This window comes from Ochotona curzoniae, unplaced genomic scaffold, assembly GCF_017591425.1.
Source record: "Ochotona curzoniae isolate NIBS_2020 unplaced genomic scaffold, NIBS_Ocur_1.0 patch437, whole genome shotgun sequence".
NCBI lineage: Eukaryota > Metazoa > Chordata > Mammalia > Lagomorpha > Ochotonidae > Ochotona > Ochotona curzoniae.
The window spans coordinates 492,098-516,148 of record NW_024467014.1 but is presented as its reverse complement, the minus strand read 5'-3'; the positions used below and the strand labels follow the sequence as shown (position 1 = coordinate 516,148).

General features: G+C 53.8%; 1 protein-coding gene across 4 annotated transcripts in view; it reads right to left on the bottom strand.

Annotated features, from left to right (window-relative positions):
- The window catches only part of LOC121168015 (huntingtin-interacting protein 1), a 98,871-nt gene that overhangs the window by 1,696 nt on the left and 73,124 nt on the right, over window positions 1-24,051 (bottom strand). For 2 of the 4 annotated variants that reach the window (XM_040997774.1, XM_040997776.1), the window contains exons 3-28: window positions 23,891-24,033; window positions 23,660-23,716; window positions 21,052-21,132; window positions 20,195-20,271; window positions 19,721-19,782; window positions 18,710-18,850; window positions 17,167-17,224; window positions 13,221-13,296; window positions 12,994-13,134; window positions 12,580-12,677; window positions 11,479-11,551; window positions 10,535-10,718; window positions 10,072-10,160; window positions 9,270-9,386; window positions 8,343-8,444; window positions 8,020-8,163; window positions 7,480-7,615; window positions 6,510-6,596; window positions 6,298-6,405; window positions 6,081-6,217; window positions 3,941-4,051; window positions 3,191-3,249; window positions 2,858-2,951; window positions 1,568-1,668; window positions 853-958; window positions 133-256 (exon numbers count right to left, since the gene is read on the bottom strand). In XM_040997774.1, the coding sequence (XP_040853708.1) occupies window positions 133-256; window positions 853-958; window positions 1,568-1,668; window positions 2,858-2,951; window positions 3,191-3,249; window positions 3,941-4,051; window positions 6,081-6,217; window positions 6,298-6,405; window positions 6,510-6,596; window positions 7,480-7,615; window positions 8,020-8,163; window positions 8,343-8,444; window positions 9,270-9,386; window positions 10,072-10,160; window positions 10,535-10,718; window positions 11,479-11,551; window positions 12,580-12,677; window positions 12,994-13,134; window positions 13,221-13,296; window positions 17,167-17,224; window positions 18,710-18,850; window positions 19,721-19,782; window positions 20,195-20,271; window positions 21,052-21,132; window positions 23,660-23,716; window positions 23,891-24,033 (2,706 nt within the window). The remainder of the gene's footprint in view (window positions 1-132; window positions 257-852; window positions 959-1,567; window positions 1,669-2,857; window positions 2,952-3,190; window positions 3,250-3,940; window positions 4,052-6,080; window positions 6,218-6,297; window positions 6,406-6,509; window positions 6,597-7,479; window positions 7,616-8,019; window positions 8,164-8,342; window positions 8,445-9,269; window positions 9,387-10,071; window positions 10,161-10,534; window positions 10,719-11,478; window positions 11,552-12,579; window positions 12,678-12,993; window positions 13,135-13,220; window positions 13,297-17,166; window positions 17,225-18,709; window positions 18,851-19,720; window positions 19,783-20,194; window positions 20,272-21,051; window positions 21,133-23,659; window positions 23,717-23,890; window positions 24,034-24,051) is intronic. The other 2 variants (XM_040997775.1, XM_040997777.1) reach the window with 2 other exon arrangements.

The following is a 24,051-nucleotide window of genomic DNA, read 5'->3' as shown; positions in this document are numbered from 1 at the left end:
AGTGTCCCGGGCAAGGGACCCGGCGGGAAGGAAGGAGGGAGTCAGAGCAGGGGTGGGGGTGTGGAAAGGGAGAGGCGGCTCCTCAAGTTGGTGTAGCTGTTTCTCTGGAGGGGGAGCAGTGGGTGAGCCTACCTATTTCCTCGATTTGGGATTTGCCAGCGATGGTGGAGGCCACGACCCCAGCGGTAGCCTGGTTCACTCCCCGAGATGCCTGCTGCAGCTTGGCAAGGTTGGGGCTGTCCTTGTCGGCTTTTACCTGCCAGGATAGAGCAGACTTGGGTCTCCTGCCCTGGCCAGGGCAGCAACAGGGACGGAGGTGCTGTATTGGGTGGCTCTCGACAACCACGTGGGTTACCCACCAACATCTCAGACATGGCTGCCTATGGGATCAGCTCCTGGCATGTCTATAACCAAACCAACAGTCCTGGCTCATCTGCTGGGAGGTCCCCCCAATTTCAGCAGCGCTCTTTGCTCATCTGGAGCAGAGCACGAAAGGGCACTTGTCGTTGTCATTGGGGTGCAGTGTGGCTGTGGGCTTTGCTGGAGGCCACTGTTCAAGTTCCGAGACTCAGGAGGGAGGGGTAGATGCAGGCTGTGCAAGGGGAGCCAGGTTAGGTGACCTGGGGACCCAGCTCCACGAATCCCAACTGGTGAGGACGCTCTTTTCATGACGTCAATGTATGAGAAGACTTTTTTTTTTTTAAATCCGGACCCAACCATCTTGTTGTCACTAGAAGTCCAATACGCTATCCATTGTGCCACAGAGCCACCTGACCCAACCATCTTGACCCTTGGCATCAGCTGGGCTGTCCCAGGTTACCCCAGCTCTTAGAGTCCAACACAAGGTCCTACCTTGGATGCAGCGACCAGCTGGGCTGTGCTAGCAGCAATTTCACGTGAACACACCATGAGCTCCTCAAATTTTCCTTTGCCTTGTACCACGAGATCGGCTGCATCCCTGACAGAAAAGGACACGGACAAGGTCAGACAAGTCATGAGCCAGTCCAGAACAAGATCATAACAGATCCCAATCTGAACAAGGTGTCATAGGCAGGTCATGACCTTGCTCCTGGGCCAGGTCACACACAGACCCCACTTTTATTTATTTAAAATTATTATTTTATTTTAAAATTATTATTTTATTTTATATTATTATTTTATTTTGATAATCTTTATATAGTTGATTAGGGCACAAAGGGTCAAGGGCTATAGGAAAGTGGGTAAGACCATTGTTTCCACATTCTTTCTTTTTTTCTGTATCTGGGGTAAGGGTGGAGATAAAGGGAGAAGCCCCACCCAGCCTCCCACTCATCCCAGGGTCTCTGAGGTGGGGCTTGTTCCAAGGGAACTCTTCAAGTGGTAGACCCCACTTTTAGACCCTCCTGACGTCCCTGGAAGGTGACAACGCCTGTAGCATCTATGTCGCTGCAGCTTGGCTCTGGGACTTACAGACCTACTGACTTCCTTAGCAATTGTCCCTTTCTGGGGACTATACGGGGACGATGTCCCCCATAGCCACACCCTGGGGTGGGTGAAGGGAAGTGGGGTGAGGAAAGGGACCCCTTACACCATGACGGTGGCTCCCCAGCCTACAGCCTTGGAGGCGGAGATGAGACCTTCCGTCCAGCGGGAGTTCTTGGCGTAGAATTCCTTTGGGGAGGCGGTACCCTGGGAGGTGACAGGGAGGGGGCGATGGTCACCTTTCCCGGAGGGCTCTGGTCAAACCACGACATGAGCTCTCCCAGGAACTCTCAGGGGTCATGGGCACAACCAGCCCATTGCACAGCGGAGAAAGCGGCAGACATGCTGCCCCCGAGGTCGCACTCCAACTATAGGGCAGTCCATCCTAGGATTCTCCCTAAGCTTGGCAGCATTTTCTTTCTCTTAAAATATTTATTTAGAATGTAGTTATACACACACACACACACACACACACACACAGGTATTCCACCCACTGTGTCACACCCTAAAATGGTGACAATGATGGCTGGTCTGAAGCCAGGAGCTGCTTCAGTACAGGAAGCCCAAGTCCTTGGGCCATCCTCCACTGTTCCCTCAGGCACATTAGCAGGGAGCTGGATCGGAGGTGGAGCAGCCAGGATTTGAACCACTGGCCCATACGGGATAGTGTTGTTGTGGGTTGCAGCTTTTCTTGCTACACCACAGCACTGGCCCAGGTTGGCAGTGTTTCTACTCCCCTAAAGCCTTCCCATAGTTAAGTCCTCCTTTTCTGGGCACTCCCCAAACTGTGTATTTAACAAATCCCTGTTCCACATTATTTTGGGGGGAGAATAAAACATACAGTAGGACAACTGCTTGCACTATCATTTGCACTGCATGTGGTATAAGCCACTGAGAAAAGATTTCAAGTTTATATGAGGCGATTGGCTTTGTGGAGCGACAGGTTAAGCTGTCGCCTGCAGCGCTCACATCCTGTTCTGCACACCCACGTGGGAGACCTGGATGGAGTTCTAGAATTCTGGCCTTGTCCTGACTCAACCCTGGCTGTTGAGGCCATTTAGGGAGGGAACCAGCAAAACAGAAGATTTCTTTCTCTCTCTTTCCCCATTTCTCTCCCTCTCTCTGTCACTCTGTTTTTCAAAATTTTTTTTTTCTTTCAATAATGGGCTGCTCAGCTGTGGTCATAGCGTGGTCCACTGGCCCCTGGGGAGTTAGTGGAGCTCAGTAGACCTGACAAGTGACAGAGGCAAAGGGCAGCTCATCCGTGGTGGGTGCCCAGGACCAGACACTATCTCTGCCAGAGCCTAGGGACATGGAGGGGACTCTCACGATCCGGGTGGGGCCTATACCCAATGTCCGTGGTTCCCACAGGCGGGTCCAGCCTGCGTGGGCTTACCCGGCCACTCTCCACGATCTCTCTCTGGAGGTCCTTTGAGGCCACAATCAGGACCTGGATGGCTTGCATGAGGCTGGTACAGGAGCCGAGGATCCTGCAGTGGGTGTGGGGTGGGGAGCAAAGGAGGTGGTCAGGGCTGCCAACACCCAGAGCCAGTGCTGTCGAATGTGATGGCGACCTCACTGTCACTATGGACACTGTCACCAGATGGTCACCCAGCCCTGGTCCTTCCCGGGTTCTGCTCTGACCCCCTGGGCGTGTGTGCACAGGACACAGCCCCAGGTCCAGAATATAGCTTATGCCCAAGCAGGTGCCACTGTGGCACAGACTAACCTCTCGTTCACCTCCAACTTGACCCCCGTGTCTCCCGCGCGGGATTTGCTGAGCATTTCCTGTTTGAAAAATACAACGAAACATACAACGGTTTTCAAAATGCACTGAGAGGCCTGTATCTGTGTGGATGCATCAGGCAGGGGCGGCAGGTGGTGGTCTCTGCAGCCTCACTCCCTGGGCTTGTATGCCCAGTAGGAACCCCGACAGCTACAACCTGGTGGGGTCCCAGAGACAGCGATGTCTTGGGTCTTCTCGCCCCCGCAAAGGAGCACCCTGGGGCCTTTCCAGTGGTGACCACTGAGCCTTCTAGGCATGACCCACCATCATTGATGAGGGGCGTAGGGAAAATCAGAAGTGTGCACGGCCATGTTGGACCCTAGTGCCAGGCCTCTGGGGTGGGGTATGGCTGCCGCTACCACTGTGGAAGCAGCCTCAGGATGGCATCCAAGTGAAGTCATTTTAGTGGCAGGGCCGGGGCTAAGACGGGGACTCCGAGCATGCCAACATCAGGAGGGGCTGATCCTGAGACCACTTATCTCCTTCTCTGAGGGTCCTACCCTTTCCAGCCCCCTGGGAGGTGCTGCTGAGTTTGGGATTTGGTCTCATTTCTGGGGTTAGTGGGCAGTAAAGTGTAGGGGGTTGTCCTTAGCCTTGATAAATGACTGGGACAGGTGCAATGGGGTGTGTGGCCGCCCAAGCATAGCTCTAAGAACTGGTGGCAGTGTGCCAACCCCCACCCTGGCAGCCTACCTCTATTCTGGCCGTGGCTGCCTCAATGGCAGCGGAAGTGGTGGCCATCTCCTTGTCCACCAGGTCCCCGAGTTCCTCCTGCTTGATGTCCAGGCCCCTGGGGAGGAGCTCCTGTCAAGAGATTCACAAAGGTGGAATTGACCACTTGACCATCTGGCCCGGCCCTGTTGGTGCACCTGTTGCCCTTACAGGATGGCAAGCAGGAAAGGAGGAAGGCCCACATCCCTCCTCGTCCTGCCCTCCTGGTTGCAGGAAGCCAAACCCTAACCCTCACCATAGCCTTAACCCTACCTCACTGCCTAACCTTGCCAGGTCATTGAGCCACAGCTGCTGGGACCCTAACCCCACATGTGTACCATGTTGGCTGCATTTGCTCCATGGAAAGCACTTTTAACAACTTGATCAAATACAGACAATGTTGTTTCCAGTAAGTTACTGCTCTGGCAGCATAGGTGAGGAGCTGTACTGCTGGTGCAGGCCACAGTGTGGTATTTGAACTTGGGTCTGATGGATGGCAAAGCTCATAGATTTAAAGATTTATTTTTTATTATTTTTTCATTGGAAAGGCGGATATACAGAGAGGAGAGACAGAGAGGAAGATCTTCCATCCGATGATTCACTCCCCAAGTGAGCGCAACGGGCCGATACTATGCCGATCCAAAGCCAGGAGCCTCTTCCGGGTCTCCCACGCGGGTGCAGGTTCCCAAAGCTTTAGGCCGTCCTCCACTGCTTTCCCAGGCCACAGGCAGGGAGCTGGAAGGGAAGCGGGGCTGCCGGGACTAGAACCGGCGCCCATATGGGATCCCGGGCGTGCAAGGCGAGGACCTTTAACCACTTGCGCCACCGCGCCAGGCCCAAAGCTCATAGATTTAAAAAAAAGTGTTTTGGGCCTGGTGTGGTAGTCTAGTGGCTAAAGTCCTTGCCTTACACGTACTGAGATCCCATGTGGGTGCAGATTCTAATCCTGATGGCCCCACTTCCCATCCAGCTCCCTGCTTGCGATCTGGGAAAACAGCAGAGGCTGGCTCAGGGCCTTGGGACCCTACACCCACGTGGGAGATCCAGAAGAGGCTCCTGGCTTTGTATTAGTTCAGCTCTAGCCATTGAGGCCACTTGGGTAGTGAATCAGCCTACAGAAGATTTGTCTCTTTTTCTCCCTGTATATCTGACTTTCTAATAAAAATAAACCTTAAGAAAAAAAAAGGTTTGATTTCTTTGAAAGCCAGAGTGATACAGAAAGAGATGGTTCATCTGCTGGGTCACTCCCCAGATGACTGCCACAGTTGGGGCTGCGCCAGGCTGTCAGGAGCCTCGACCTGCATCTGCGTGTCCCACATGGGAGGCAGGGGCTCAAACGTATGTGCTGTCTTCCACTGCTTTTGCAGGTGCCGAGTCTGTGCTACCTGACAGGTATTCTCAGGGCTGTGATGTGCTGCAGTGGGTTAAGCTGCTAACTGGGAGGTCAGCATCCCACACAGGCACAGGTTTGAGTCCCGGCTGCTCTGCTTCTCAGCCTGCTTCTTGCTAATGCACCTGGGCAAGCAGTGGAAGATGGTCCAAGCCCTTGGGTTCCTGCCACTCCTGTGGGGACCCAGGGTAAGATCCTGGCTCTTGGCTTCAGCCTGGCCAAGACTTGACTGTGATAGCCACATGAAAGGTTAACCAGATAGAAGATCTCTCCCTCTCTGGTTTTCCTTCCTCACTGTAACTCTGCTTTTCAAATACATAAATAAATCTTACAGAAGAGGAGAAACCATTAGTCTTATTTGTCCTTCCCATAGATTACATGTGTTGGCTGTACCTAAATGATACCTAATCCAACTCTTATTCTATAGGATGCAATCACTGCATTTTTATTGAATGATGAAGTATTTTCTTATTTCCAGTTCTAGGTGTCATCCATCTAACCAGATTAAAAAGTCCCGGGAGACAAGAAGATGGTTTTCTTACCCTTATATCACCCCCAGTGTAGTGGAAAATGCACAGCCAGCCACTTTGCAATTAACTGTAGAATTAAGCAAACTGCAAACCCCTTCAGAAAAATCTGATTTTCACACTCCTCCCTCCCTGCCCCAGCTTTACTCTTCCTAAAATCAAGTTACAGCTTTCCAAAACAATCCCTTTCCTCAGCTGAACGCACCTCGCCAATGGCCTTGATCTTGTTCAGGCAGTTCCTCATGGCTGTGGGGTCAGCGCTGTCAAGTGTTCCCTCCGCCTCTAGGGCGCCCAGGTACAGGAGGGTCTCCTTGCCATACTGTTTGCAGGCCTCGGTCAGCGCTGCAGGTGCAAGGAGATGGCGGTGTTGAGGGGTCACCTGCCACCCTCCTTTCTAACCTCCCCATGTCTGGTACACTCACAGTCAGCAGGTTCTGGCGGGGCGCGGAGGCAAGTGGTGCTACCGTGGGTGATGGTGTCGCTGGTCAAGTGTGCCAGCAGGGTGATGGAGTGCAGGAACCCACTGATATCTGCCAGGAGTTGAGAGAAGAGCTGCCATTATTTCTGCATCTGGACCCTGCCTGGCTGTCACTCATGCGTCACAGCCCATCCCTTCCTCCTCCTCCTCCTTCACCTTCTGGGCAGGCCAGATACTGGCTCCGGCTTTTTTCCAGCTCTTCAGAGCAGCTGCAAGCAGACTTGACCGTGGACAGAAGGTGCTCTGGAAAGACAGGGTAGAGTCAGAGCCAGGGTCCTGTGGTTGGTGGAGCTGCCCCAGGTGGGAGGTGCTGACCTAATGAATTGTTTTTATTCCACAGGGAATTGTTTTTATTCGAGACTGGGACGGAATGTGGCTAACTCCATGGATGCTTCGATCAGGTCAGTCTGCTGCGTGGGTCTGCCTGTGGCCCACAGCCTCACTGCTCACGACTGCCCATGGCAGGACACCTGGGCTTCCCTGGGAAGTCCATTACTACCCTGGAACTCAGACCCTTGGCTCCCCTCAGCCTGCTCCCGCACCCCTGCTCTCTGCACACAGGTCAAACCCTGCGCGCTGTGCCCCTGTCTATAGGCGTTGAAGTCCCACTTGCCCTGCCCAGGTACGACCTGCTGTGGTGCCACTGCATGCCACTGTGCTGTATTATGTCTACTTCCTCATCACATAGCAGGGAATCATGGGTGACCCTCCCACTCCACCCCACTGTCCCCTCCCAACGTGGCATCGCTGTGTGGATGAGCTGGGTCAGACATTGGGCACCCTAGGAAGTACTGGTGGAGGTGAGGATTCCATTGTTTCTTCTTCTTGGTCCTGACCTTTCTCCCACACCCCCCAAGAGTTTGGAAGTGAGCCATCCCAAGCCATGTCCCCAAGTTTACAAACCCTCACAGCCTGGATGTTCTCCCACCTCCCAGTTCTTTCCATCACAGAACACTCCCGGGGTACCCGCTCACCTGCTCAGCACACCCCCATGCCTCTAGACTCACACACCCAGGATGGGGGGAAATGAACATGGCGATTTTTTTTTTCAGCCTCTCTCGGTGATTGTGTATTTGAGCTGCCTCCCTGCCGAGAGGTGCCTCTGCTCACACCTGGATGAGGGTACCTGCAGACCCGGCGCAGCTGACGAGCGTGGGTTCCTCGAGTTGGCTCAAGGCCTCCTGGATCACCTGCTCAGCAGCCTTCCGCGACCCTTCCAGAAGCATCCTCCGTTGGTCCTTGGCAAAATGGCACACGGCTTCCTGGGAAGGGATCCCCAGGCAGGTGACAGCTTGCTACAACCCCCACCCACCCAGGGAGTCCTGAATGGGGCTCCCTGTGACCCACCCTGAGCTGCACCTGTTGCTGAATAGTCCCAGGCTTTAACCTGAGGTCACCAGCTGCATGCTGCTCACCACCAGGAGGCCATGGGGCTGGGCTGTGATTACCCTGGGAGACAATGCCAGGGGCCGCCCTTGCTTTCTTCTTCTTGGCTTTATGGGTGAGGCAAAAGCAGCAGCCTGGCACTTGGAGTGTGACTCATTGAATGCGCTAGGCCTCTAACCCTTCACTTCCATCCCCTTTTCTCCTGCCTCCACGTGGACCCTGAGTCCTACTGGGTGTGAGTTTGCACGGGGCTTAGAGGGTCTGGATGCCCACCACTTGCCTTTGCACTGGCCAGTTGGAGCTGGGTTTTTTCCAGCTGTTCCCTTAGTGCAGAGAATTCCTCCTCCCGCTGCATGGCGGCGCTTGCCAAGCTGTCCCGCTCCTCCTGCAGGTCTGCAATCTGCCCTACCCATTTGGCTTCTGACTGCAGTAGTGGGGAGAAAGAGGAAAAAGAAGGTGATGCTGGGGGACGGGGCAGAGCTGTCCCCTCCCTAGAGCTCCAAACCGCATGCCCGGCTTGCAGAGGCCAGGAGCAGGTGCTGTCTCCCTGACCTTCCCCACTAGGGAGGTGTGATCCCAGCTGGGGGAAGTATAGCTGCTCACCTGGGCTGCAGCCTCTAGGCTGCCTTGGAGGACTTGCAGCTCTTGCTTGCTGGTGGTGAGTTCCTGCTTCAAGTTCTCCAGAAGTTCCTGTTGCTCTTGTGTCTGAAGGAAGAAAAGTGGGAGGCCAGTGTCACAGGCATGCGAAAAACAGGTGCAAAAAGTCCCCTTGAGCATGGGGCCGGTTTGTGTCCTGGCTGTTCCACTTCCCATCCAGCTCCCTGCTTGTGGCCTGGGAAAGCAGTGGAGGATGGCCCAGGGCCTTGGGCTCCTGCAGCCACGGTGGGAGAAGTTCCTGGCTTCAGAATGGCTTAGTTCTGGACATTGTGACCATTAGGGAAGTGATCCTCCATCAACTGGTTCATCCCCCAAACATTCACAAAAGCCAGGAGCCTGAAACTCCACTGGAGCATCCTAGATGGGGTCAAAACACTTGAACCACCCTCTCTTGCTGCATCTCAGGATGAACTGCCAGGATTGGAAGTGGAGGAGCCAGGACTTGAACCAGTGCCTGGTGTGGGATGCAGCTTACCCTGCAGCTAAGCCATGCCCATCTGGTGACAGATGTACGTTTGATTCTGGATCAGAGACAAGTGCGACAGGTGCTCTGCCGAGTGTACGGCTTTCGCGGTGTCCTCGCCCAGCCTCCACCCTGCCCCGTCCCTACTGGCCACACGTCTATAGGTCACACAACCCTTCCGTTGCTGTCCATGTGTTTTATTCTTCTGCTTCAGCTCCCCTTGACACTCACTTCACCCATGGTTCCCCTCATGCCTTCCTGACCCCTAACTCGCGTGTGCACCTGCTGCTGGGTTCCAGGTACTCTTTTGGCCTGTGCCGGAGGAGGCGACAGAGGTCTTTGTGCCAGGCAGTGCCTGTGAACTGCTTCCAGTGGGTAACTCCCCTCGATGGGTTTCTCCTGCCACTCACCTTCTGCTGGGTCTGGTCACTGACGCGCTCAAAGGAATCCTCCAGTTCCTTCTTCTCTCGTTCCAGATCCACCTGTGCTTGTCTGGCCACAGACACCTGTTTGGTCACCTCTGCATTCTGGAAGAAGACAGCAGTATCTAGGATGGGATTCTCTCTGACGTAAAGGATACGTTGCTTCTCGAACAGGCAGCCTGCGTGTATGCCCCCCGGAGTCACACACAGGAATCACTTTCATTCTTAGAAGAAAGCTGGGATCACGTGCCAAAATTGTGATTCTTGAGTCTGGGAGTCTGTTAGGAAAATTCTAGGGACAGGGACTGACAATGTGGCAGAGAGTTAAACTGACCTATTATGACGCTAGCATCACACGGTACAGGTTCAAGTCCCGGTTGCTCCACTTTCCATCTAGCTCCCTGCTCATGCACTTGGGAAAGCGGCAGAATACAGCCCAAGTGCTTAGCTCTCTGTACCCATGAGGGAAACCCAGAGGAAGATCTAACCTCCTGGCTTTGGCCTGGCCCAGCCCTGGCCACCGTAGCCATTTGTGAAGTAAACGAGTGAACGGAAGATCTCTTTTCCCTTTTGCACTGTAACTTTCCAATAAATAAGTAAATCTCCAAAATACATACAATGAAACAGTAAGGATGGGGGGGATGATCTGCAATGGAACTCAAGCTAGAGGGGAAGGGGTGCCACAGGAAGAATCTGGAAAAGCAGGGGTTCCTAAAAAAATGGAGGCAACCCTTGGAGGCCGGGGCTGCCACTGCTGTGGTGATGTGGGGTTGAGGGTCTGGGGTCCTACCTTACGCAGCAGGTCAGCATGATTCTGAACCAGCTCGCTGTACTTCTCCTTGAGCTTGCTGTATCGCTGCTCATTGGCCTGGGCCTTCCCTGCATGGTCAAGGGTCAAGGTGAGGGGGTACACCCTGACTAGGACCCCCTGCCAACCCCTCCACCATGCCAGGGGCTCCAGAAGATTTTTGTTTATTTGTTCGTCCCTTCTTCCCTCCCTCCCTCCCTTCCCACAATTGCACAGATCTTCTCAATCAGAAACCCCACTTAGGAGCTGGCATGGCGGCAAAGCTAGCTAAGCTGCTGCTGCCAGAGCCATCATCCCGTATAAGTGCACCAGTTAGTACCCTGCCTACTCTGCTTGCTTCTTATCAAGCTTCCTGCTAATGCACCTGGGAAGGTAACAGGTGCTCCCTGGGCCCCGCAGGGCTTTGTGCCCGCCCCCATGGCCGCCGCCCTGGGAAGCCTCTCACTTTCAATCTCTGTCAGGCTGCGCTGGGCTTTCTCCGTGTCCTCACGCTGCTTCTTGAGCTCGTCCAGCTCGGCCCGGAGGAACTCGCTGTCGTCGGCTGCCTGCCGCCGCAGGTGCCGCTGCTCGGCCAGCTCGGCCTCTAGCTCGCTGACACGGCCCTTCAGCTGCAGCAGGGCCCGCTGGCTCTGCAGGTGGGGGATACACACAGGTGTCCAGCACAGCCTGGGGAGGTCTCTTACTGTCCCCAGCATGCCAGCTATCAGCACCTCATGACAGCTGAGCCTTGCTTTCTGGCCATAACAGAGGAGCAGCGCAGGAAGAGCCTGGTTCCAGTTCCAGTGGCCAGGATGGGGGTAGGCAATGGCTGGGCTGCAGGAAGCACGGGAGGCCATGAGGGGTGCCTGAACTGTGGGCCTCTGGTGAGCCATGGCACTAAGGACTGTGTGGTCCTGGGTATGGCCCCAGCTACTACCACCAGGGCCAGGAGCCATTCTTCTCAGGGCCGTGTCAGAAGTGGCCTCTCTCACCGTGACCCCAAACTAGCAGTGACCCTTGCTGGAGTCTGGCTGAGCTGCTTGGGGGAGGTAGATGCCATATAAACTCATTATAGGGGTCGGTGCTGTGGCACAGCCAGTAAAGCTGCTGCTAAATCACTAGCATCCCATACAGGTGTTGGTTCGAGTACCAGCTGCTCCACTTCTGATCTAGCTCCCTGCTAACGCTCCTGGCCTGGGACCACAGTGAAAGACGGTCCAAGTGTTTGGGCCCCCTGTGATCATGGAGGGTGTAAAGAAGCTCCTGGCTCCTGGCTTCAGCTCAGTCCATCCCTGGCTGCTGTGATCAGCTTCTTCTGGCATTGGCATTCCTATTCATTAACCTGCCTTCGGCCGTGAAGGCAATCCGACATCCCCATCCTGTGTCAGGGAAGTGAGTGCTGAGGCGTACCTCTGCCTTTGTGTTTTCCAGCTGGGCCTTGAGCCCGCTGATCTCTCGGTAGAGCCGCTCGATCAAGTGGTCCCTGTGAAGAGAAGCTGAGCAAGTTAATGAGCCATGGGTAACCTCTGGGACCCCCGTGGGAGGAAGTGAACACCTGGGTGGCGGGCAGGACAGGAAAGGGGGAGAACTGAGGCCAAGAGCAGACACTCGATCCCCCAGGGGATCCACATCACGGATTCACCCAACTGTGGGTCAAAATACTCAAAAAAAAAAAAAAGTTTCTATCCTATTGAACACGTGCAGGCCAATTTCTCATCATTTCCCAAACAATATGGCCAAACAGCTATGCATGTGGTATCAGTAGTGAGCCAGGGGCTGGCGTGTTTGCTCACTTGGCTACTCTTTTGCCTGCAAGCACAGACATCCCATGTGGGCACCAGTTCATGTCCCAGTTGTTCCATTTCTGATCCAGCTCCCCGTTTATGGCCTGGGAGGGCAATGGAGGGTAGCTCAAGTCCTAGACCCCAAAGAGGCTGTGTGGGAGACCCCAAAGAGGCCCCTGGCTTTGGTCAGTTCAGCTCTGGACATTGTGTTGCAGCTATTTTGGGAGGGAAGCAGTGGATGGAGAATCTTTCAAATTAAAAAAAAAAAATCTTAAAAAAAAAAAAAAGATCTAGACACAATTTAAAGTAGCCAGAAGAGTGTATATGAGTTGACTCTGGGGTCCTGCAGTGACTGTACCCTAAGTGTTCTCAGGCACTAAATCTTGAAGCAGCTACTACTTCCTGTCTGGGATATAAGAGGCCAGACATGGCTTTATCTAAGAAGCCCAAGCATCATCCAGAATGCCTGTGGGGGCTGAGCATTTGGCACAGCAGTTAAGTGGCGATACCCGCCCACACCCTCTCCCCACATCTAATGCCTGGTCCCAGTCTTGGCTTCATTTCTGACTTCAGCTTCCTGCCTTCGCATACCCCATGGGGTCAGCAGGTGTTAGGCTGCAGCCTGGACGACCTCACCGCCTTTCTACATTTCAAATGTAAGATGAAGATGAACACACTCATTCCTGCACTGTGGGGTGGAGCACAGCAGCCCTCAGTCGGGACTCACCTGTCATCCTTGCTCACGCCGTTCTGACTGTTGAAATTGAAGGGCCCACTGCTGAACGAGCTGCCGAAGATGTCATCGAACTTGTTGTCAAATAAATTCTGCAAGGGTCGGGGTGGGGGTGGGGGAAGGAAGTAACACGTGAAGGAGTGCAGGGAACACTACAAGAGGGTGCAGGGGACTGACAGGTGAGAAAGGCTGCCCCCCTCTTCATCTTGACCTGGCTCAGTCCCGTGTGTGTGTGCGCGCACACACAGGAAGCATGGGGCAGGGTCCTGGGTCCAGGCTGGTGCTTTGTTAAGAGGAAGACGGAACTGCTTAGAGCCAGGATGCCCGGGCCTGGCCTCTTCCATGCTCTCCTCTGTAGCAGGGGAGGAGAACTGGGCTCTTCTTCCCAAGCCCTGCTGTGAGCCTCACCTGTTGGGAGGCATCCATGTCCATGAGGTCGTCCTTCTCCAACACAGGCTCGCTGTCGGGGGATGAGGCCTCGGCAGGGATGACCACCACGGGACTGATGTGTTCCGACAGGGCCGAGGCGCGTAGGAAATTGGGTGGGTTCTGGGGGAGAGCAGAGGGCCCATATCCTTACATGGTTACTGGGGACACCTGTGTGCGTGGGGCATGGTGCCCATGGGGCTTCTTACCTCGGGCAGCTGCGGGATCTGAATGAGCCTCTTGAAGTACTGCAGATTGCTGGAGCGGTAGAAGAGGTCTTTCAACCTACGGGTGGTGGTGGTGGTGGGATGGGAGCAGAGTCTGAGGGCCGCGAGGTGGTACCAGCCCCACAGTGGGGACAGAGCAGCCCACCACCTGCTTCCCACCCCCTACCCAGGGGGTGGCCCAAAGGTTCAGGTTGTCAAGGAGATGGCTGCCCAACCCTGCTGTGGCACTGGAGACTCCATTGTGATGCTGCAGACAAGTGTGGCTCAAAGCCAAGTGCCCAGTGTATCTGGTGGCGAGGAAGATCCGCTAATTCCCCATCACTGGATAACGATGTTATTGGGAGATTCATCTTTCTGTGGCAACCTTTTTTTTTGCCCCCTTTCAGTCAAGGGCTGTTTAGGTAAATAACACCATTTGTGGGCCATCCGATATGATCAACTGGGGAGAAAAAAAATGAACCTGCTGCTTCAGATTTATTGAAACAGACTGGAAGCTTCTGGAAGGCAGGGACTGAGTCTTGCCAAGCTTCAGGTACCATCAGACCAGGCACACAGGGATACCCAGTATCTGCTGGAGACTAAGAATCTACACTGTGCCCTTCTCTTGTATGAACATAAGCAAGAAGGAACTAATGCTTTCTTTCCTCATTCCCTGAATCTTAACTTTGAACTGAAACCCGGAAGATCAAGAACGGTGATAATATTCAGATTACACAAGGGCTCTTCAAAATGTTCATAGAGGGTGCCCGACACTGTGGCACAGTAGCCTGAACCTCTGCCTGTGGTGCCAACACCTCATAAGGGAGCTGATGTTAGTAGTCTCAGCTGCTCCACTTCCCGTTCAGTTCCCTGCTAACGCGCCTGGGAAAGCAGCAGAGGACAGCCCATGTCCTGTGGCCCTGGCATCCCTGTGGGAGACCCAGAAGCAGTTCCAGGCTCCTGGCTTCAGACTGTCTCAGATCTGGCCGCTGTGGCCATTTGCAGAGTGAAGCAGTGGATGGAGGTTCTTTATGTCGGTCCTCTTTCTGCAAACAGAAAACTGAAGAAATCTTTAAAGCCACTGGGACAGTGAATCAGAGGATGGAAGATCTCTCTCTTTCCTCTTTGTTTTTTTTTTTTTTTTTGTCTTTTTTTTTAATTGCAAAGCCAGATATACAGAGAGGAGGAGAGACAGAAAGGAAGATCTTCTGCCCAATGATTCACTCCCTAAGTGAGCGCAACAGCTGGAGCTGAACTGATTTGAAGTTAGGAGCTAGGAATTTCTTCTGGGTCTCCCACACGGGTGCAGGGTCCCAAGGCTTTGGGCCCATCCTCAACTGCTTTCCCAGGCCACAAGCAGGGAGCTGAATGGGAAGTGGGGTAGTTGGGATTAGAACCGGCACCCATATGGGATTCTGGTGTGTTCAAGGTGAGGACTTTAGCCACTAAGCCACTGCGTCAGGCCCTAAAAGATTTATTTTTAAATTTTTATTAGAAAGTTGGGATCTATAGACAGGAGGAGAGACAGAGAGGAAGCTCTTCTGTCTACTGATTTACTCCTCAACTGGCTTCAACAACTGGAGCTGCGCTGATCCAAAGCCAGGAACCAGGAACTTCTTCTGGGTCTCTATGTGGGTGCAGGGTCCCAAGGCTTTGGGCCGTCCTCGACTATTTTCCCAGGCCACAAGTAGGGAGAGGGAAGGGAAGTGGAGCAGCTAAGACACGAACTGATGTCCATATAGGATCCCGGTGCAACAGGTGGAGGCTTAGCCTACTATGCCTGATGCTGGCCCTTGCATGAACTTTCCAAAGACCCCTTCAAATGCATGGATTGCAAAATTTTTTTTTTTGGTACCAAAATTAATTATCTTTTTGAAAAATAAATTTATTTATTTAAAATAAAGAGAAAGGGAAGAAAGATTTGCTGGCTTCCTTCTCAAGTGGCCCCAGGAGCTAGCCAGGAGCCCAGAGCTCTATATCCTGGTGGCTCACGTGGGTGGGAGGCAGGGGCTCTGCTGGTTGGGCCATGCTCTGCTGCTTTCCCAGACCACAAGCAGGGAGCTGCAGTGGAGGTGGAGTTCAAACCAGCGCTGCATGATGAGATGCCGGTTTCACGAGCAGTGGTTTAACCTGCTCAGCCACAAAGCCTGGTCCAAATCCATCCATCCCTTAAATCTCGCTGTTCACAAACTTCCTGCAGCCGCTATGCATACTAGAGAAGGGAGAGCACTCCGCAATTTTACATCACCTCCCGGAAGGGCAGGATTTTCCGCACAAGTTTTGCTCAACAAGCCAAATAAATCCCCGAGGCTCAGGTCTGTGGCTGCAACAACGGGGCCACATTGCCTGACTCTGAGCAGAGGATGGGGTCTGGGGGTGGGAGGACAGCTGGATCTGCACGGAAGAGCAGGCAAGGCAAGCTACTTATGCATGGAAATGTTTTTATAAGCAAGAAGAGAACCCCAAACCCGGAAGGAAATACAATCAGCTGACTGTGCATTCTCCTCTGGGCCTGTGCCAAGGGCACCAGGCTCCACCACAACAGAAAGCCAACTGCAATTTAACATTCCAGGAAACTTGCCCCAGGGCCTGTCTCCTCAGATTTCATGGCCCATTGATCGCAGGATCGCCCTTGGGCTGCACAAGCAGAACTAGGCAATGGGGAGGTCAGCATCCCCCTGGCCTTGGTCCTGGGAAATGTTCCAGAACATTTTTCTTCTCAGCCACGCAGGCTTCTCCTCCTCTCCTGCCAGCAGACAGCTGACTTCTTTGGGCCAATCAGAATTTTCCCAGGTCCCTAGGTACAAGCCTTCCTTCCCTACACGCTGTCGCAGCTGAGGCACTCGGAAAGGTCTCATAATGGACAAGATAAGACTGGAAGGAATGGGTGCTCAGAACTCTGAATGAAACAAATGGGGTGCTGGGATCAAGGTTTCAGGGTGGGGGGTGGTGGTGAAGCAGGTTAAGTCACCACTTGGCGACACTGGTAACCCACATTGGTGCACACCAGTTCAAGTCCTGGCTGCTCTGCGTAGGATCCAGCTCCGTGTTAAGGCACTGGGGAGAGCAGTGGAGGATGACCCACATGGGAAGCCCGGATGCAGTTGCGGGCTCTTAGCTTTGACCTGGCTCAGACTGTTGTAGACGTTTGGGAAGTGAACCAGTGGGATGGAAGATGTCTCTCTCTCTCTCTCTCTCTCTCGTTTTCTGTAGCTCTATCTTTGAAATAAATTTTGGGGGAAAAAATTTCGGGGTTGGGATGCGGGCAGGAGGAACAGGAAGTGGAGAAAAAAGGCTTGGCTTCATGTGGGGCTGAGTCTGAATTTCTGACGCAGAAAGATGAGCTGGAGCTGGCTGCGCTGGAACAGTATCCAAAGGAGAGGGAAGAGCAAGTGTTAGGGGCCTGATGGAGGAAGGCGGTGGGTGCAATGCAGGCCCCAGAGACGACCCGTCAGTGATGGTGGTGAGGCTGAAGATAGTGGGCCAGCCAGGGGCACTTAGGGCCTTAAAGACCCCAGAAAAGAGCTTAGATTTAATCCTGAGCGTCTTCCAAGCTGGGGTGACTGGTCATCAGCTGGGACATTGGCAGCCCACACCAGGGTCACTGGATCCAAATCCTGACTCCTGCTCCCTGTTCATGTAAGCCTTGGGAGGCGGTAGGTAGCTGGGTCTCAGTACCATGAATTCCTGGCTCAGGGTGTTACCTTCAGCCCAGCCCTGGCTGTCTTGGGCAGTTGGGGAAAGAGGCAGTGGAAAGAGGGGAGCTCTCATCTGTCTGTTTCTCTGCCTCTGGAGTCTATGGAAACTTAAAAAGATTTTGAGCAATGGGTGTGTTGTACAAGGTTGCAGTATCTGCAGGGGCCTGTAGGGGGCAATAGTGGATGTCCGGAGATTCTGGTGAACCCTTGAAGGGTAGTGGGGCACCCCTTCTGTCACGTGAGCCACTTACTTTGTGAACTGCTCCATGAAGCGGTCCCGGTGGCCCTGAAGGGTGTCAGCTGGGAGACCTGGAAGGAAACAGGGGAAATAAAGTGAGCCAGGGGGCAGACCAGAGGGGCAGGCGTACAACAGGAAGCCACTGGAGGGGAGGAGACCAGATTTCCTGAGGCCTGTGGCCAGCCTACTAGGGGTCCTTGTTGGCCTACACTTGTCCTTTAAGACCTGGTAATCAATGAGCTGCACCCAACAGAAGGGTGGGAGTCCTAATATTTCCAGAACCTTCCATTTCCTCTCCTGGTTTTTGTTGTGGGGAAGGGGGCAGCATTGTGGTGCAGAAGATTAAGATGCTTTTTGGGATCCCATACTTGGATTAGGTGTCAGTTATTCCACTTTCCATGCAGCTCCCTATTAAGGCTCCTGGGAAGGCAGTGGAGAATGGCCCAGGCGCCTGAGTCCCTGCCATCCACCGGGAGACCCAGACGGAGTTCCGAGTTCCTGGTTTTGGCCTGATCTTAAGCCAGGCTACTGTGGGCACTTAGGGGGAAGTGAACCAGCTGATGGAAGATCTCTCTCTCTCCCTCCCTTCCTCTCCATTGCTCTGCCTTTCCAATGAGTGGCTGCTTGTTCTCACCTTTAAACCCAGGCACACAATTACCTGCCTCTTGTCCTAACTCTAAGTGGCAGGTGCTGTTGACCTTGGTATCTTAAGACACAAGTATGTCCATGGCCAGTGCACCTGATTGGCGCAGCACCGGCCTGTTGCGCTCACTTGGGGAGTGAATTATCAGACGGAAGATCTTCCTCTCTATCTCTCCTCCTCTCTGTATCTGACTTTGTAATAAAAATAAAATAAATCTTTAAAAAATCCCATCTGGGGCCTGGCGTGGTGGCCTAGCAGCTAAACTCCTCACCTTGAAAGCACCAGGATCCCATATGGGTGCCAGTTCTCACACTGGCAGCTCCGTTTCCCACCCAGCTCCCTGCTTGTGGCCTGGGAAAGCAGCCAAGGACAGTCCAAGCCTTGGGACCCTGCACCCACGTGGGAGACCTGGTGGAAGTTCCTGGCTCCTGATTTTGGATCGGCGCAGCACTGGCCGTTGCAGTCACTTGGGGAGTAAATCAGTGGACGGAAGATCTTCCTCTCTGTATATCTGACTTTGCAATAAAAATAAATAAATCTTTATAAAATCCCATGTGTACAAAGGGTCTGTGTTGAAAGATGGTCTGGAAAACTGTGTGAGCTGACATGGGGGTGTTCTCTGTGTGGTTTGGGAAACCTGCAATGAATGGTGGCTAGCTACAGCCAGCTGTGGGCGGACAGGGACAGCCTGGCACCTAGCCAGGACAAGCCAGGTGTCTAACTGGGCATGTGCAAGTGAGGCCCCTCGTCTCCTACATTCTCACCCCAGACCCTCCCCGGGGTCTTTTGCAACAGAAGCAGAAAGTCAAGCGCATGAGCAGGCCTGTGCCTTTCCAGAGCACCCAATTGGCCTGCGAGGCTCACGGATGAGGGGTCCCCCTTACACACACCGTGTCCGGCCCCTCACACTCACAGGAGTGGAGCTTGAAGAGCAGCTTGACCGTGTAGTCGTAGAGGTGGCTGCAGTCCAGGATGACCTGGATGAGTGGCGCAAGGCGGCACTGCCCGGCTGTTGTCACGGACACGGAGCGCGACATGTCCAAGGAGTTGAACACTGAGGAGAGAGGCAGAGAGGCTGGGCAGGGACAGGCAAGCCCTGGCCAAGGCTCCCCTGACCTGGGCGAGCACAGCCTCTTGAGAGACCTCCAATCCACAGGGAATGATGGTCCTGAAGAGGGAGTGGCTGGTCCAGCACACTGACACAGGATGCTAACATACTGGCGCCTATTTCTCTAACAGACCCCATGCTCAACTGTTCGCTCAAAGCAGTAAGCAATGAACTTGTCACTCCAGAACATGCCTTGTCTGGGGGTTGGACCAGAACAGGCTGCAAAAATGAACACAGCAAAAGAGGCTGCAGTCAAGGTCAAGGTCGCCGCCCCAAGGCCAGACCCTGCATAGCCCAGTGCTGAGAAGCCAAGAGCTTGTGTGTGAACCCATCCTGTGAGCACTCACTCCCCAGGCCTAATGGTAAGAAAGCTGCTTCTCACATGGCCCCTCAGGGAGGGTGTGGGGAGGCAGAGGGAGAGGAAGCTGGGGGCTTATCAGAGGGTCCGGTAGAGGAGAGGGGATGCTCTTTAACTCCCAGGAGAGGGGAGCCTGGCATGGGAAGCCAACCTGGACAGTGCAGCAGGATTTCATGGGCTACTCATGTGGACTTGGGAGCCAATCAAGTCTACCACCGGCCTTTCCCCAGCGAAGGGGATGTGCCAAAAGCCTGGCTGGGGGTCAGCAGGGACCACCAAAAATACCCAAGAGCTCCAGCCACTCCCTCAAGGTGGTAGTTGAAAGGGCCAAACCAGGGCACGGACATCTCCCAGCCCCTTGTGCCACCCAGTGTGTAGGCAGGGGAGGGCTGGACCAAATGTGAATCGCCCTGGGGACTGACCTGAGAGCCTGGTGAGAAGGGAGGGAAGCCACTCACCGGTTTGAAAGAGGTTGAGTTCACACTCCAGGTAGTCAAACATCTCCACTGTTAACTGGAAACTGCATCCAAGAGGAGACAGCTTACACATCACAGTCCACGGTTGGCTGCTCACTTGTCCCTGCCCACGCGCCAAACTGCGGATTCCTCCCCATGCACACACATGTGCATACGTGTGTGTCTAAATGCACAGTCACACTCACACATGCATGGGCGCCAGCCCCCACCCCAAATGCATATCTGAAGGCCAAGACGAAGCATCCTGAGTGGCAGGAGAAAGCCAAGCCCTGGGAGGGAGACTGAGGGTAGCCATGGGCATGGGACAGCTGGCCAAGGGTCTCGATGAGGCCCAGCATGAGGTGGCTCCTGGGCCAGCCCTTCAGAGGTTGTAGAGCAGTCCCCACCTCGGCCCTCGCCTTCCCAGCAAGCATTTCCTCCCCACCCTGCCTGGAGCACAGGGGCCAGTTCGCTCACAAGTTGTTCACGTCACTTTCTCCAGCCTCGTCCAGCTGCCGATCACTCATCTGAAGGTTGCCTGGGAACCTGGGATTCTGGAAGGGAGGTAGAGAAACGATGCATTTTTCTTAAGAGTTCAGCTAAGTCAACAGCAAGTATGCTGCCTGCTTGGGGCCCTGGGCCACTTCGAGCTGGATTTGCTTGGGCAGCTTCTACTCCTAGGAGCAGGCCCCCAGACCTCACACACTGCAGACCCTTGAGTGGGCCATAGGAACGACCCCCTGATGCCTGTCCCCTAATTTGAAGGCTCTGCTTCATCCCTGGAATGTTCCATAGCTGTTCTCCCCTGGTACAATGGGACCTGTGGGGGGCGATGCGGGGAGATAGCCAGCTTGGGACTCTCTGCTGTCCCATCACTACCTCATCACTACCTAAAGCCACTACTGTGGATTCAAGAGGGCCAATCCATTCTCACATCAGCACCAAAAACTCAGTAACAGGAGACTACTGCACCCCGGGGCTGGGAGTCATTAACTCTCCATCCTCTGCTTTGTGTACAAGCAGAAGGAACCTGCCATAGGAGGTGGCCCAGGAGCCCCTTGTTTTTGCTGTAGCTTGCACCGACAGCAGCCGGTCTCCAGGTGGGATCCTGGCACCAGTTGTAGCAGTATACACCCCGCTCAGGAGCACCTGCTGGAAATGCACAGCCCCAGAGCCCACTTTCCAGTGTGAGGCTCTGCAGGCAGGGCCCGATGGGTGGCATTGTCCTAAGCTCCCCCTAGCAGGTGACTGTCACTGGGCGGGAAAGCGGGAAGCCGTGGGTGGACTATCTTTCTTAGGAAGCCTGCAGATCAACCCTGATGGGCAAGACTCACTTTGGTGTGAAACTCCATCTTGGTTCTCAGCAGTTTGAGGTAGACGCTGCACAGCTGTCCGTAGCCCTCACTCAGGTGGCCCTTACAGGAAGGGGGGGAGGGGAAGAGAGAGAGTCAGCACCAATGCCAGCCCGGGTGGTACCTGCTGCCACCACTCCTCCCATAAGAAATCTCTTCTGGGGGTACGGCGCCGTGGCCTAACGGCTAAAGTCCTCGCCTTGAACGCCCTGGGATCCCATATGGGCACTGGTTCTAATCATGGCAGCTCTACTTCCCATCCAGCTCCCTGCTTGTAGCCTGGGAAAGCAGTCAAGGACAGCCTAAAGCTTTGGGACCCTGCACCCGTGTGGGATGCCCGAAAGAAGTTTCTGGCTCCTGGCTTCGGATCAGCACAGCATCGGCCGTTGCGCTCACTTGGGGAGTGAATCATCGGATGGAAGATCTTCCTCTCTGTCTCTCCTCTCTGTATATCTGACTTTCCAATAAATAAATAAGTCTTTAAATAGATTTTCTTAAAAAGTTATTTTTTCCCTAGTGTTATAAAGCAGTATGATAAAAAAGAGAGAAGAAACAGAACAAGACCTGTGAGTTTACTACCCAAATGGCCACGAGCCAGGCTGAAGTCAGGAGCCAGGGGCTTATTCTAGTCACTCACGTGGGTGCAGGTGCCCAAAGACTTGAGCCATTCTCTACTGCTTTCCCAGGCCGTATGCAGGGAGCTGGGTGGGAAGTGGAGCAGGTGAAGGATTGAACCAACACCCACAGGGGATACTGGTGCCGCAGGTGGACTCATAGCTTGCTATGCCACAATGTCATCCCTGCTGGGTTATTTTTAAAGAGCAGTTTTATGGTCACAGCAAAACTGAAGGACAAAGAATCTCAAACACTAACTCTCCTGTACTCCCAACACCCTGTACCTTGGTGGTATACCTGTTATACCTGCTGTGCCTAAGCTGATGCCACACATCAACACCCACAGTGCCCAGCAGCGGTCGTTACTGGTGGTGCACATTCTGCAGGTTTTGACAAACACGTAACTATCGTATCACATGGGATAGCTGCACTGGCCCAAAAATCCACACTGCTCCATCTTTATTTTTACTCTAAAAATGTTTTTGAAAGGTAGTGGCACAGAAAGGCAGAACTAATTCTGCTTTCAAATAAACAAAAAGTAAACTTCAAAATACTCACGTAAAGAAAATAAAAAGATACATTTCCAGGAAAATACAGAAAAGTTAAAAGAGAAAGCTGTAACAGGTCATTAAAAAAAGAGAGATCTATACCTTTGAAAGGCAGAGTTGCAGAGAGAATCAGAGACAGAAAGGCAGAGTGTGCGAGCAAGCTTCCACCTGCCAGTTCACTCCCCAAAAGGCTACCATGGCCGGGGCTGGGCCAAGTGGAAGCCAGGAGCCAGGAACTCCATCCAAGCCTCCTTCGTGGGTGGCAGGTACTCAGGCACTTGGACCAATTTCCTCTACTGCTTTCCCAGTGGGAACAGAAATGGAGCAGCTAGGACTAGAACCAGCTGTCCTATGGGATGCTGGTATCACGGGTGGCTGCTTCACATGTGGTACCCTACAAACAGGTGATGGCTGCCAAAAGGGACAAACCCCTTCAGCAATCACAGAGAAAGCTTCCTGGGGTGCAGCTGGGAGGTTTTTCCAGCTTTGCCCACACCCTGAGGACGAGCTGCCTGTCTCCCAGTGAGCAGGCACTGCCTCACCTGAGGCAGGCAGAAGGGACCACAGCATTGCTACTGATCTGTGAGGACAGAATAAGGTGAGAGTTCCAGGAAGTAGGCTCACGTAGTGGTTCCCAACTGCTGGAGGCAAAAAGGGCCTATCAGACTCCACCTGAGCAGAGTCTTCAAAACGCAGATTCCCCGACCCATATCATGGCCATGGGAATCTAGAAAGGTTTGCAGACACCCTTTTTTGGGACTTGGGTGTTGCTCTCCATTTCTCATCTCTCCCTAAGGCAGAGGGCATCCCTAGCCAGGGAAGAAAAGGCACTGGCATTAAGAACTAAAGACATGAGGCTGGCACTGCAGTACAAGACACTGGTATCCCATTAGATCAGACAGGCGGCTTGAGTCTTAGCTGCTTCGCTCCTAATCTAGCTTCCTGCTGGTGCACCAGGGAAAGTCATCATAGGATGACAAGTGTGTGGGCCCCTGCACTCACATGGGAAGACCCAAACCATGGCTGTTTGGGGTGTGCACCAACAGATGTTTCTCCCTCTGGTGACAGCCTTTCATAAAAATAAGATAATCAGGAAATATATGAAAAAGGATGAATAAAATTATTTTTTTCTCCAAGAACTGGAAACGTTCATTCTTAGGGCAATCCCAGAGCTGCCTGGAGGAGGGGTGAAATGGAGATGGAGGCCATTCCTTGTGAGGGACCCCAGTGCCCCAGCATGAGGTTGGCTCCACACAGAAGCCTCTACGGCCTTGGACTGTCCCGTGGCTCCTGGGGGACCGAGGAAGGCAGGGTAGTGGATGTCATCCCATGGTGGCTGGGGGCTGGTGTGTGGGGTAGTATCTTTAGCCTCTCTGGGATGCTCGATCTCTGGTGGTGGTGGGGTATAGGGAGGAGCCCAAACTCACCCACATCCTGCTCATGTCACTCAGCTCATTCTTGTATCTCAGGGAGTCCTTGAGGACCTGCGGATGGACAGAGTAACTGGTAGGGCCACACGTCAGCTGAGCTTGGCGGGTGGTGGTAGTGGTGGTGGGGTGTGGGTGTGTTGTGGGGTGTCAGTCTCTTACTAGGAGCAAAGAGGTCAGGAGGACAGGTGGGGGATGGCCAGCAGCCACTGGGGCCAGGGTGGAACTCACGTGTGGGTGCCCGTCCCGTAGGAGTTTGTGGAATACATGGCAGAACTTCCAGCACAGCACGGCGTTGCTGGACAGTGGCAGGCGGTTCACGACAGACCAGAAGGCCTGTGCCCCCTTCTCGTGGTGGGTCCCCAGGATGCATGGTAAGCAGGGAGTCAAGG